At 44.0% G+C, this 12,968-nt stretch overlaps 1 protein-coding gene across 1 annotated transcript; it reads left to right on the forward strand.

The window, feature by feature from the left end:
- The first annotated feature begins 1,506 nt into the window (after nt 1–1,506).
- Nucleotides 1,507–4,714, forward strand: LOC109416837 (uncharacterized). The gene is made up of 4 exons (XM_019690922.3): nt 1,507–1,667; nt 1,800–2,713; nt 3,024–3,642; nt 3,703–4,714. Exons 2-4 carry the CDS (start codon nt 1,865–1,867, stop codon nt 3,825–3,827), a joined length of 1,593 nt encoding a protein of 530 aa, XP_019546467.3. The 5' UTR covers nt 1,507–1,667; nt 1,800–1,864; the 3' UTR covers nt 3,828–4,714.
- The last annotated feature ends 8,254 nt before the right edge of the window (nt 4,715–12,968 follow it).

The following is a 12,968-nucleotide window of genomic DNA, read 5'->3' on the forward strand; positions in this document are numbered from 1 at the left end:
AGAGTGTACGACAGGGATGCCATATATACAGATTTATCTGTATTATACAGATTTTTGAGCATCCGTACAGATTTCGTTTTATATGAAATACAGATTTTTGGCAAAAGGGGCTATTTTATTTTTGTATGAGATACAGATTTTTCACCCAAATTTTGTATGGGATACAGATTTTTGAAAATAGTGATACAGATTTTTAAAAAAATCATCTGGCATCCCTGGTGTACGAGCACCTTAAGCGACGCACGGCAAAACAGTGCATGCACTGTTTTTGATGCGGAAGTCACGCGGTTCGCGCGGAGAATTTTGTATTTTTGTGTGGATTTCGTCCGTTTTTACCAAACCATGACGTTAATTTTACGAAATTGTTTTTCAAATGTATTCAAATGTGAATATAAAAAAATATTAACATGAATAATACCACATGTTTATTATACGGTGGCGTCTCGTAACCTCACTTTTCACCTATTATGCGAAACAAAATCAGTAATTTCTTCAAATTTATGACTAAAGACTTAACGGAAATAATCGAAATCTCTGTCATTCTACACCCGTTACAAGCAGAGCTTTCACATTAGCCCTACCCATGTTTCATGCACAAAAAGGGTTGATACCCTCTCGTTTATTTTACTATCTCAAAGTATTCTACTAGGGTGTAAGCACAGACAAACAGACGTAACACTTCGAACATTTTTCGATTCAAATCATAGTCACGGAAACATATTCGCCCAATGCTAAAATGACTAAGTTTGGCCGCGACCATCAACTAAGTGGCGGTAGTGAGCAAACGTCAAACTCGAACAAAAACGATGTGAGCGCCACAGGTGGGTAGTTGGCCAATGGCCATCTATCAAATTTTGAAAAAGATCGTTCAATCGAAGTACGATGGGAATTATCAGAGTGTTACGTCTGTTTGTCTGTGGTGTAAGCTTAAAAAATAGTTTCAAAACAAAAATGCACTATTTTTGTGTTAACAAACTTGTTCCATTGCCTTGCTGTTTAAAAATAAACCAAGGGGCGCCATTTTTTACGTATATAACCCTGTGGTAACTCTGACTACAAGCTCACTTGTTCATAAAATTTCATAATTTGTACCTGTAGGACGGGTAGATTTGAGGTTAGGGAATCACCATGGTCCCAAATGTATATCTCCTCTGAATCATCTGAAGTAAATAGCATTTGAGGGTAAATTTAGATAAATGATTTATTTTTAATTTTAGGTTGAGCACAATAATCACATATCTCTTGGAAATTTTTCATCAGATAACATGTACTCATGTGCAAAGGTGACGGAAATTATGAAAACTTTTCAGTTTACTTTATGAACAGACGCGTTGCACCGCGTTCACTCTGGCTATCAAGCCGCGTTGGAAACCGCGTCAAAAACGCGCCGCACCGCGTCGCGCCGCGTGACGCGTCCACTCTGGCCGCAGCCTAAAACGCTTGTGTTTGTTGAGAAACTTTCCAAAGGGCATTCGTTCTGTATCTCTCTCCCCATCTGTCACGCATTCCGTCAGTCTGGGTGTTTACTTTCAATCGCAGATTCAATTTTTTATGACCGCCGCGAAAAATTTGCATAAAACAGCATAAAACCTTAAAATAAGTTAGTATTTGGTAGTTTCTGTTGAAATTGATTATTGCTTCCCGTCTTACAGCACGGGTATTTTATGGTAAGTAGAATTTCCAGCCGAAATTTGTTCAATTTCAGTGATAATTCCTTCGCTACATTTTTCAATCGATATCCACTGCGAATCTTTATTAGCGCCATATTTGATTGTTTTTAATGGATCTTTGCTTTGCAGGTTCGAACCGAAAAAGATATGTGGTAAATCTTAAGGAATAAAAGCGCGGTCCCAGAAAATACGAAATGGATCTCTCGGAGGCGATGAAGATTGCGCTGGCGAAAAGTCATGCCGCCGCAGGCAATAGCAATGGCAACGCCTCTTCAGTCCACGGTAGTTCCGGTGGCGCCGATCAGACTGGAGCGGGTTACGTGACGGAAAAGTTGTACATGTTGCTACAGTTGTATCTCCAGAACAAGGGATGGAGCCCTTCGGTGGAGCTGCTGCAGTGCTTCGCCGAGCTGAAGGATACGCCTGTGCTTCCGAATGCGGCCTACCTTCAGATGTTGGCCAGCCGGGTGGCCCTGGATGCTCAAGGGCGGTTGGTGTTGAGAGAATCGGGAAAGATCATACTGCCGTTCGAGCACTTTGCGAACGCTGTCATGCTGAAGCATATGTCCGGACCGCATGGACTGCATCTGAGTGTGGAGGCCACTGTAAGGGCCGTGATGGAATCCTACACGATTGGTCGAGAGAACTTGGGCATGGAGAAGGAGTTCATAGTGGAGGTGGTTCACTCGTGTCCCAGCCCTGCCTGTCGCTATTACAAGGGCCAGATGGGAGTGGGACCGTTTATAGATCAGTCGTTCAATCCCGGAGGCCACATCAATTCGGACTATCTGGCACATTTGCAACAGATGGGTCAGTCTGGGCTGGATTTGGCTGCGGTGGAAGCGGCTGCTGCCGCAGGGAAAGCTATCAACAATCAAGTGAAGATACCGAAGACAACTCCCACACAGCAGCAGCAGATTACGGCGGCCATTATACAGCAGCAAAATCGGGCCATGGCACAGCAATCGTTGGAAAAGTTTGGAAATTTGTCCAATCTGGAGAAGCAACGTGTTCTGCAACAGCTGGATAAAAAGCACTACGAGGTGAGCTTTTCTAAGTTAAGGGCGGACGGGACGGTCGAGAAAATATCCGCCATTGCTCTGTTGCTACTAAGATCGTAATCTCAGATTCTACTTCATATTTTGCAACAAAAACCTATCATTGTGTATGCTCACTTGCAGTGCATATGCTGATTGGTTTTCAGCATCTTCAGTGCGATAGGTCTCGAGATTACCATCTTCAAAATCGCGAGGCAAATTGTTAGAAAGAGAGGCAAGATAGGAAAAATAACACGGCGTCCCGTTTCACCTTAAATTGTTCTGTTTTATATTTTATATTCGATACAAATTGCAGGTTGCTCAATCGCAGGTTTCTAGTTTGCCCCCACAGTTGATTCCGGCGGTCAATAACTCTGCCCATCCACCTCAAGTGAATGTTGGTAATCAGCAAGCTGCAGTTGCTGCAGCGGCTCTGTTGCAACAACAACAGCAACAGCAGCAGCAGCAACAACAACAACAACAGCAGCAGCAGCAGCAACAAGTCCAGCAATCTCAAACAATAGACATGACTCGCTCTCAGCCAACACCTTCTCCGATTTTGGCGGCTCCTCAAGCGATTCAACAGCACAATGCTGCAGCAGCCTCGCAGATGGCCCATTCGCACTTCTTGAACCAACCGCCCCTCCAGACGGTCAACATGGACACCGGCCACAAGCTGTCCGACTACATGCGCGGAGCGGTGGATCCGCTGGAGAATGTTTCCACCAGCAAAGATCTGCTGGCTTTGCATAGTGGAGCATGGGCAGGTCAGGATGGTCGCGGCGGCGGTGTCGGTCCGGACGGATTGGCCGTCAGCCAGGACAAAATCATCCGGGCGTTCAGCGAGTTGATGCGCAACATCTCCCGCATGAAGACGTTCATCCGGCCGAGCATGTGCAAACCGTACGGGAAACAGTCGGAGAGCTTGCAGAAAAGTGAGTATTATTCGGTTTAGATTGCAAGCGCACATTGTTAACGACTGTTCTGTGTTTCAGCTCTGTTCGACACCATCCAGTTGGTTCAGTCGCTGCGGAATTGTCTGCCGGCATCGCACATCCCGGTCACGTCATGGAAAAGCGAAACGCACAATGCCGGGGGCAATGAAAATGAAGCACTTTAAGGATTTACAGGTAGTAGTAGTACCGTAATTCGAGGGTTTAAAGTTAAAAGCCTCGCGCGATGTTTGCTCGTCAAATTTTGCGTCGATTTTTATTAGATATCCCACGCATTCAGCTTACGAAAAAGTATCACAAGGAAACGAATGTACTGCATGCTACACAGCATTTTCACGCTCAAAATACAATTATTGATTGAAACTGAAATGAACTCAATTTTCGTACTATACATTAAGGAAACCTAAATACTCATATTACTCATCATTTCTCATATTTATTAGGCTCGTAATTAAACTTAAAGAACAACTCTTCGCAGCTGTTTTAGATAAGTTTCTATGCATTTTTACTGTTGCATCCATGCATTTGCATAAAGCGCTAATCAATGCATTTATACTAGGTAGGTATGTACTAGATATTTGATTTGTTCCTTCGGTGGCCTTTGGCCACCATTGCATTCGCTGAATCAAAGTTAACTATTATGTTTACGTACAATAACACAACAATTGTGATAATTTTAACTCAGTTGCAATCTCAAAACGTACTTATTATTATATTTGTGTTTCGCTTTGCGGGAACATTATTTTTATCATCACTTGACGTCGACGAATATAACATAACTAAACTAGCGTAAGTTTATTCATAATCTCTGTCTTCTCTGCATGAATGTTTTTTTTTTTTTGGCGAAACAGTCGATGCGTTCAAATACCGCGTAGGTAAGCAAGCTTTGGAATCCCAAATTGAGTGAAACGAACGAAAAATTATCAAGATTCAAACAAAACTGGCAATAATCCTGTGATAGCAAATAAAGAAATGATTGGAAAGCAAACACATCGATCGAAACGAAAGATAAACTCTCGAACGGAATTTAAGCAAAATAATCGACTTATAAAAACATACAAAAAGGAAATTGTTTTAGGTTAATACATTTAGAACCCAATCGAAATTCAAAATAGCGAAAATTCTACTTTTGAGCGAGTAATGTTGATAATATATATTCTTTGCATTAAACTCATCTAAGCCTAACACTGCAACGTTGAATTAAGACAGGGCGATTTCGACTACAGAAGTATTAGACTCGACGATACAACTATAAATGTGCAATTAGCAAATACAATTTTAAATATATCAAAAAAATACATAAACTTTGAAATCGATAAGCAAAAGTGGTGATCGCAGAGAAAGTAAGCTTCATCACAGAAAATATGCCCGTTCTTCTCTACATACATACTCATATTGATAGGATGTAATAAAATAGTATTCTATTCTTATCACTTGAAGAATTTTCTCTATCGATAGTTGATGAATATCACACATTTCATACCTTGAGCGTTCCCTAAAGATCATAATCTTCGTATCAAAAAACCGTTCCCTAATTTTGAAGTTTATTTTTTCATATTTAAGAGAATACCTTATGTTTGTATTCGCGATCAGTATTCGAGCCGAACCTTAAAGAGTATCGTGAGGAGCGAAACAGAGAGTTAGAGCTCATAAAAGTGAGAGTAGGTATATACTTTAATAATTGTAATGTGACACTAGTGAAGAGGTGACGGTTTTCTACTATGTAGTTACCGAATGTGTAAGTTTTACTTTGTATAGGTATTTGAAGTCATCGTCTAGTATAATAACAGCTTTGCAGCAGATTGAACAGCAATCAGTGATTTGCTTCAGATATCCGTTAAAGGAGTCGGTTCACCAATGCTTCTTCGCAACATCCCTAAAAACAGTATTTTACTGAATGAAAAAAAAAACGGTTTCAAGTGATTGAGGCTAACTAGATGTAGAATTGGCAGATGTATACTATGAGTATCAGAAGGGCGGCTCCAGAGGCATGTTATCCTCCATTTGAGAGAACTATGGGGCACACCTCGTTCTGTGTCATTGACGGAAAGTTCCTATTTTCCGGTTTTTTTTTTTCTGGATTAAAGAATAGTTCTGGTGAGATTCGAACCCACAATCCCGTATTCGCTAGACCGATGCTTTAACCAACAAAGCCACAAAACAGGTAATAATTTTGCGATATAGAAAGCCAAACAGAACCCGAGCCCACACCATGAACATTATTTTTTTCACGAACCATCTCTCTTTCGGCTTAGATGCCAATCCACGACACACTCGCGTTTGTGCCCAATAACTACAAGTGAGAGCGAATTGTTTTTATTTGAAGCCGATACTTACTCTCGCACTCCGCATACCTAGCCACCAAGAAGTATGTTTGCTGGTGTCTAATTTATTATACCTACGCAGTAAAAATTCACCTTATTGAACCAAAAAAAATATATTTTTGAACATCATTTTTGTTAGGTCAGACTCGATTATCCGGGATTCGATTATCCGGAATTTTAGACTCGATTATCCGGAGTATTTTTTATTGAGATTTTTTTTAAATATTTTAATGTAGAATTTCGAAATCGTTTAATATTACAATACTGTGCTCACCCAGTTTTGGGAGGCATCGATTGCGTTTTCTCCAGATATGGTCGGTTTTGTGATCCGATTGTGTTAGCTTTTTGTTTAACAAGAAAAAGTGTTTTACATTCGGCATACCGTGGGGTGCCCTAATTTCGTGCGGGCCCAAACTTCGTTAACTTCTGACATCTGAGAGCATTGTTATCTAATTAACAACGGAATCATCCTAAATTTGCTATAACCTCAAAACTGCAATTGATCTCAATACAGTTCACAAAAAAATAAATGAAAAATTTGATATATGTCAAAGATTGAAAAATAAGTTGCAAATGTATGCAAATAGCAGATGCCATATTCAGAGATACGAGAAAATCAACACTCACGGAATTGAACAAGTATTTCGATCTCTAGCAAAAGTAAATATTCCAATTTTTCTTTGATTATTTCAATTCAATATGTTTTATTATAATACGCAATAAAATTACTTAAAAATGTTGTTTACTTATTTTGTTTCAACATTTATGTTGTTGGCGAAATTAGGAACCCACAATTTGTGTTCGCGGTTCCGTCACGTAATAAAAAGAACTTATTTGGACTGTATTGATTATATTTATTTAGAGCACAAGTTTTCTTGTCTTGCTAATGTAACTAGCTCTTTTGTTCTGATATCAGAGCTCGCGCACACCCGATAAGCGGAAATCAAAGAATTCAAGGAAATATAACAACATCAAGAATGCCTGAGGGGTGCGCAAATGGAAATACAAGTTAAAACAATATTAATAAAATCTTTTTCTTATTCACACTCAACATCCTCCCCCCGTTGAGCAGGTCTCAATCTTCATTCCCAGTCTCATTGTCCACGATAGGTAGAATGGCTATCTGTGTTGTTGGGCGGTCAAACGTTGCACCACTACTTGTACGAATCGTAACCACCCGGACCACACCGTCACTTCCAGGATAGGTGCGGATGATTCTGCCAAGTCGCCAGGTTTGTGGCGGCGTATTGTCCTCCTTCAAAATAACCAGCATACCGTCCTTGATTGGAGAAGGCGATCTGTTCCACTTTCCTCGTCTCTGCTGCTCTGTTATGTAGTCGTTAGACCACCGTCTCCAAAACGCCTGTTTATGTTTCTGCACGAGTTGGTATCTGGATAGTGTATTTTCCCGAAGTCCGTCATAGGATGGCTCTGCAACAGCGGTGAGTTCACGTCCAATAAGGAAGTGGGCTGGACTCAATGCCTGGTGGTCACAGGGATCATCTGTTTGCTGGCACAGAGGGCGCGAGTTTAAAATTGCCTCAATTTGCACCAACAGTGTGTTCATTTCCTCGTAGTTTAGGTACGCTTCCTTCAAAACACGATGCAAGTGATGTTTAACACTCTTAACCCCTGCTTCCCATAGACCGCCTTGGTGCGGTGCCTTCGGTGGGTTAAATTTCCAGTCGATGCCTCGGACTTGACAAAATTCGGAAATCTTCCTCTGCAGCAGTTGTGACGCCAGCATGTCGTACAAATCCTTAAGTTGGCGGTTTCCTCCAACGAAATTAGTGCCTCGATCTGATCGCATTTCCGACACGTTGCCTCGTCGTCCAACAAATCTATGCAGCGCAGCCAGAAACGCATCGGTCGATAGTGACGTCACTAGCTCAAGGTGCAACGCCTTTGTCGTCATGCATACGAACAGTGCGATGTATGCCTTTACGGGTGATTTCATTCGGCCTTGCTTCAGCAATAGTGGACCGGCGTAGTCCACTCCGGTCCTTGAAAAGGGAAGAGCTTCAGTCACGCGGCAACTCGGCAGATCCCCCATGAATTGTTGGATATCAGACGGTTTCACCCGGAAACACCGTACACATCTCTTCAGCACTCGATAGATTACTCTCTTGGCATTGATCGGCCAAAATCTACTTCGGATCACTGACAGGAGCCCGTTACGACCAACGTGTAAATTTTCCCGATGCAGTGTGTCGATCAGGATTTCTGTGAGATGTTGCCCTTCTGGAAGTATCAGTGGATGCTTCTGTTCTCGAGGTAGGTCGAAATGACGAATGCGTCCACCGACTCTCAGCTTACGCTCAACCTTATCGAAGACTGGATTAAGATTCCGCAGCTTTCCTTTCACTGGATGTTCCTTGAGGATACAGCGAATTTCTTCTCCATACGACGCAAATTGGACTACTCTCACCACCAGCAGTTCCGCCTCCCGCAAATCAATCACGTTCAACACACCTTGTCGCTTGTCTATCTTGGATCTACAGTTGTGTAGGAACCTTGCCACATATCCAAATGTTCTCTGCAGCTTCCTGTAATCACTGCACCGGTTTATAGCTTCTAAGGGTGCATTCGTCTTCTCGTCCACTGTAACCGTTAGTGTATCTATTTCCACACCATCATTTCCAATGTGATCCACGTCGTCCTCTTCGTTCTGTGGTAGAACTGCATCAACTCTGGTACGAAGGAATTCCGGACCACGCCACCACAGCGCACATTTCATCAGTTTCACAGGATACAAACCACGTGAGATATGGTCTGCCGGGTTCAGAGCTGTCGACACATGCCTCCATTCGAATCTTCCACTCAGTTGTTGAATCGCAGTAACCCGATTACGCACGAAGACAGGTGCATCAGGTTTTAAACGGTCGATCCACGCCAGCTGTTCAGCTCCTTCACGGGTGTAACTCGGGACTTGCCGCATAACAGACTCATCTCAGCAGTACCGTCTATTTTCAGGCACCGCAAATAGACACAGCAATCGTACGCCTTCATCGATGCATCCGCAAAGCCGTGTATTTCGTAGCTCATCACATTATTCACTGTTATACGTCTGGGGATTTTCAAATCACTTATTTCACACAACTCCGTCCGGAATCGTTGCCACGTCTCCAACACTTCTTCAGTGACCGGATCATCCCAGCCAACCTTCTCCATCCACAGCTGCTGCATTAACAGCTTCGCGATTATCACAGCTGGTCCGAGGTACCCGAGCGGGTCAAACAAACGGGCTATGTCGGACATGATCAGCCGCTTCGTAGGTGACTGCGTCGATGGCTTGATCGGCTCTACTCGAAACTCGAACACGTCGTTAACAGGATTCCATAACAAACCAAGCGTTTTTACAGTTTCACCTTCTTTGCAGGATTCGAAATTGAGCTCCTTGGCCTGACCTTCAGCAGGGATATTCTGCAAGAGCGCCGCGTCGTTCGCACACCATTTGTGCAATTGGAATCCGCCCCTTGACAGCATCTCGATCAAATCACTCTGAAGTTTCTGTGCCTTAATCAGGCTATCGGCGCCAGCGAGTGCGTCGTCCACATAGAAGCTGTTCAGTACCGTGTCACTCGCCTCAGGAAAGTCTTGTTGTTCATCCAACGCTAATTGATTCAGCGATCGTGTCGCCAAGAAAGGAGCTGCAGCGGTCCCATACGTCACTGTCGAAAGTTCAATCCTTTTCAGTGGCTGCTGACGGTCGTCTCTCCATACAATGGTTTGGTATTTTCGGTCATCTTCATGCACCATCACCTGCCGATACATTTTCGGAACGTCGGCGGTGAAGGCATATCGATGGCATCTGAAGCGCAGTACTATATCGAATAAAGTACGCTGAACGGTAGGCCCAATCATCATAACGTCGTTGAGCGACAGGTTTGTCGAGCTCCGTGCCGATGCATCAAATACTACTCTTAATTTAGTAGTTGAGCTGTCTGGTTTCAGCACACAGTGGTGTGGCAGATAGAACACGCCTTCATCAACTTCGTCTACCACACGAGCGTGACCAAGTGAGATGTATTCTTCGATGAATGCCTTGTACTGCTGCTTCAAGTCAGGATTTTTATCCAGCCTACGTTCAAGACCAAAAAATCTCTTCTCTGCTTGCTGTCTTGACTCCCCTAACTCCGCAACATTGGTACGAAACGGCAGTCGTACCACATACCGTCCGGATTCACTTCGGGCGTGGGTCCTTTGGAAGTGCTGCTCACAGTCCATGCTTGCAGACTGGCACGTAGATGGAAAATCTTGTTCGTCAATCGACCAGAACTGTCGCAATAATCCTGAAAGTTCTGATTCACCTGCTTGTGTTGGTTGTACATGGCACACACGGACTGTTCCCGTCGATTGGCATTCAGTTATACGTCCTGACACCAACCATCCCAAAGCACTTTCTTGCAGAATGGGCAGATCAGCAGCCATCGTTATTTTCCCACTTCGTAGTAAGCCGAAAAACACTTCTGCGCCAATCAGCAAATCGATTCGGCTGGGTTCATGGAAAGACGAATCTGCTAGCTTCACGTTCTCTGGTATCGGCCAACGTTCGGCATTCACTCTCTCAGACGGCAATGTCCCAGTCACTTTCGGCACCACCAGGTAATCCATGCTGAAGTCGTATTCCGTAGCTGTGGACTTGACCTGCGCGTGCACCTTGAACTTCACCACAGTCTTCATTCCATTTACGCCGACTACAGGAACATTTGCGGGCTTCTTTTCCAGGTTCAGCAGATCCGCAAAGCGCTGCGAGATAAAGTTGGCCATCGCACCCGAATCCAATAGTGCCCGACACTTCTGCTGGATTCCACAAGCGTCGATTACACTGACAATAGCAGTTGCCAGCAGAACCTGATTTTTCGTTTCGGTGGCGTTGCAGAGCAGAGAACAATTCGTTGACGCGGTTGACGCCGATTCTTTCTTGTCAACAGGGTTACTTGCAGCTGTGGCATCAACTGCCGTTTTCTGTATTGGTTTCTCGGGATCGATTTTGCTTTCCGGATGCATCAACGAATGGTGAGCACGTGAGCATTCCGAACACTTTTTCTCCGCCTTGCAGTCTGCCGTGCGATGACCCCGTTTCAGGCAACGAAAGCAAAGTCCGAAATGCTTCGCCTTCCCGTAACGAGCGTTTACGTTCAGCTTCAAGAAAACATCGCACTTTTCTACCTGGTGTTCTCCAGTGCACAGTGCACATGTCTCGTTCTTTTTTCCAACGGTGGCTGTATGGATCTTCGTCGAAGCGGATGGAGTTTGTGTTCGAAACGTGGAGTTCGAACTACGAGTTTTCACAACTGGCTTGGCTCTTTCGCAACGCTCAAGTACTGCTTGCTGGTTCCTCAAGACGCTGATCATTTTTTTGTATTCTGGTAGTTGTCCGCGTGTGACGCTGGACTCCCACACCTTCCGGGTAGCCATGTCCAGTTTCGACGCAATTAGAGTTGTGATGATAGCTTCCGACAGGCTGTCCATTTTCAAGTTATGATACTCTAGAGAGCTCACACACTTCTCGATGTCATCCAACAGGCACTTCAGCTGGGCATACGACTCGTTCACAATCGGCTTCACATTCAGCAATCGCATGGTGGTGTCATTAATCAGGGCAGGAAGGTTTTCAAACTGCTGCGTCAATGAGTGCCAAGCTGCCTGGTAATCATTGTCCCTGATTATTTGCTGATCGATCGCTCCCTGTGCCTTTCCAATAAGCGCTTTGTCGAGGAAGTGCAATTTGGTTGCAGCGGAGTCGGCGGTACACTTATCAGCAATGTCGCAAAACATCTGTTTGAATTTAAACCAATTGTCGTAGCTACCGTCAAAGGTCGGAAGTGCTACTTGCTGCAATACGAGAGTGGGAGGAAATGCAATGGGCAGACCGGAAGAACTGCCACCGGGTTGGAGACTACTTGTTTTCAACGCTGATGCTGAAGCATCTTCATCCTCATAAGCTTGGAGCATCTCACACAAAGCGATGCGAGTGAACTCATACAATTCCTCAAATTCGATGAAGTTCGGCTCAAACTCCTCCTTTCTCGCAGGGTCAGAAAGGTAGATTCTGTTCTGAAACCCATTATATTCTTCGTACGCCGAATCAGTAGTCTTCAGATACAATTTCAGCGCATGTACACTGAACTTTCTGTGGTCTAATTGTGCAGTTGTTATCGCTTCGCGGATCCGTGTCACCTTCGCTTCCGTCGTCTCCAGGCAGCGGGAGAGTGCATTCACATTTTCTGCCATCCTTGAACGTTCCTGTGCTGCCGTCTGCTTTTCCAATTGTTCACGAACCGACAATACCGGCGTGCCGTACCTCACGGCAGAAGGGCTTGATTTTCCGGTCGGAGTGAAGAACAGGTTCTTTTTCAAACCGGATCGCAATTGCATATTTTTCTTCTTCTTTTCAGTTTTTTATTCACTTTCTTCTTTCTTCATCGTTAGAGGTTATGTTCCTCCAGCGTCAATTTTTCGGCACCGTACCGAATCACTAACTGCTTAGCTTGTGGACTCTCTCCTTCACTTCAGTTCTATAAAGTTCAAGTTCGATTTTCCCCGTTCAACCGTCTCACAACACCTGCCGGAGGACTGCTCTTCAACGCAGGTTCCAGCATCCACTTCTCACGGCGGTCAGAGGAATCACTCGTTGCGGGCACTCTTCAATGTGTCCACAACGTCAAATTTCACTAAGGCAGTTCGGAAACCACCACAAAGTCCACAAACTAAGCGTTTCACTATTATTCCAGGCTTCAAATCTGGAATCACTCGAAATCTGTCGATTTTCATCGAAACCGCATGCGTCCGGATGCGTCCATTTCGGAGCCGCAGCACACAAAAGTTGTCGAAATTATTTCACCCGGAGCGTCCGTAATATCCAATCACTCGCGGTTTTATTATCGGGATCGAAGTGACCAAATTGTTCGCGGTTCCGTCACGTAATAAAAAGAACTTATTTGGACTGTATTGATTATATTTATTTAGAGCACAAGTTTT

This window comes from Aedes albopictus, chromosome 1, assembly GCF_035046485.1.
Source record: "Aedes albopictus strain Foshan chromosome 1, AalbF5, whole genome shotgun sequence".
Lineage (NCBI taxonomy): Eukaryota > Metazoa > Arthropoda > Insecta > Diptera > Culicidae > Aedes > Aedes albopictus.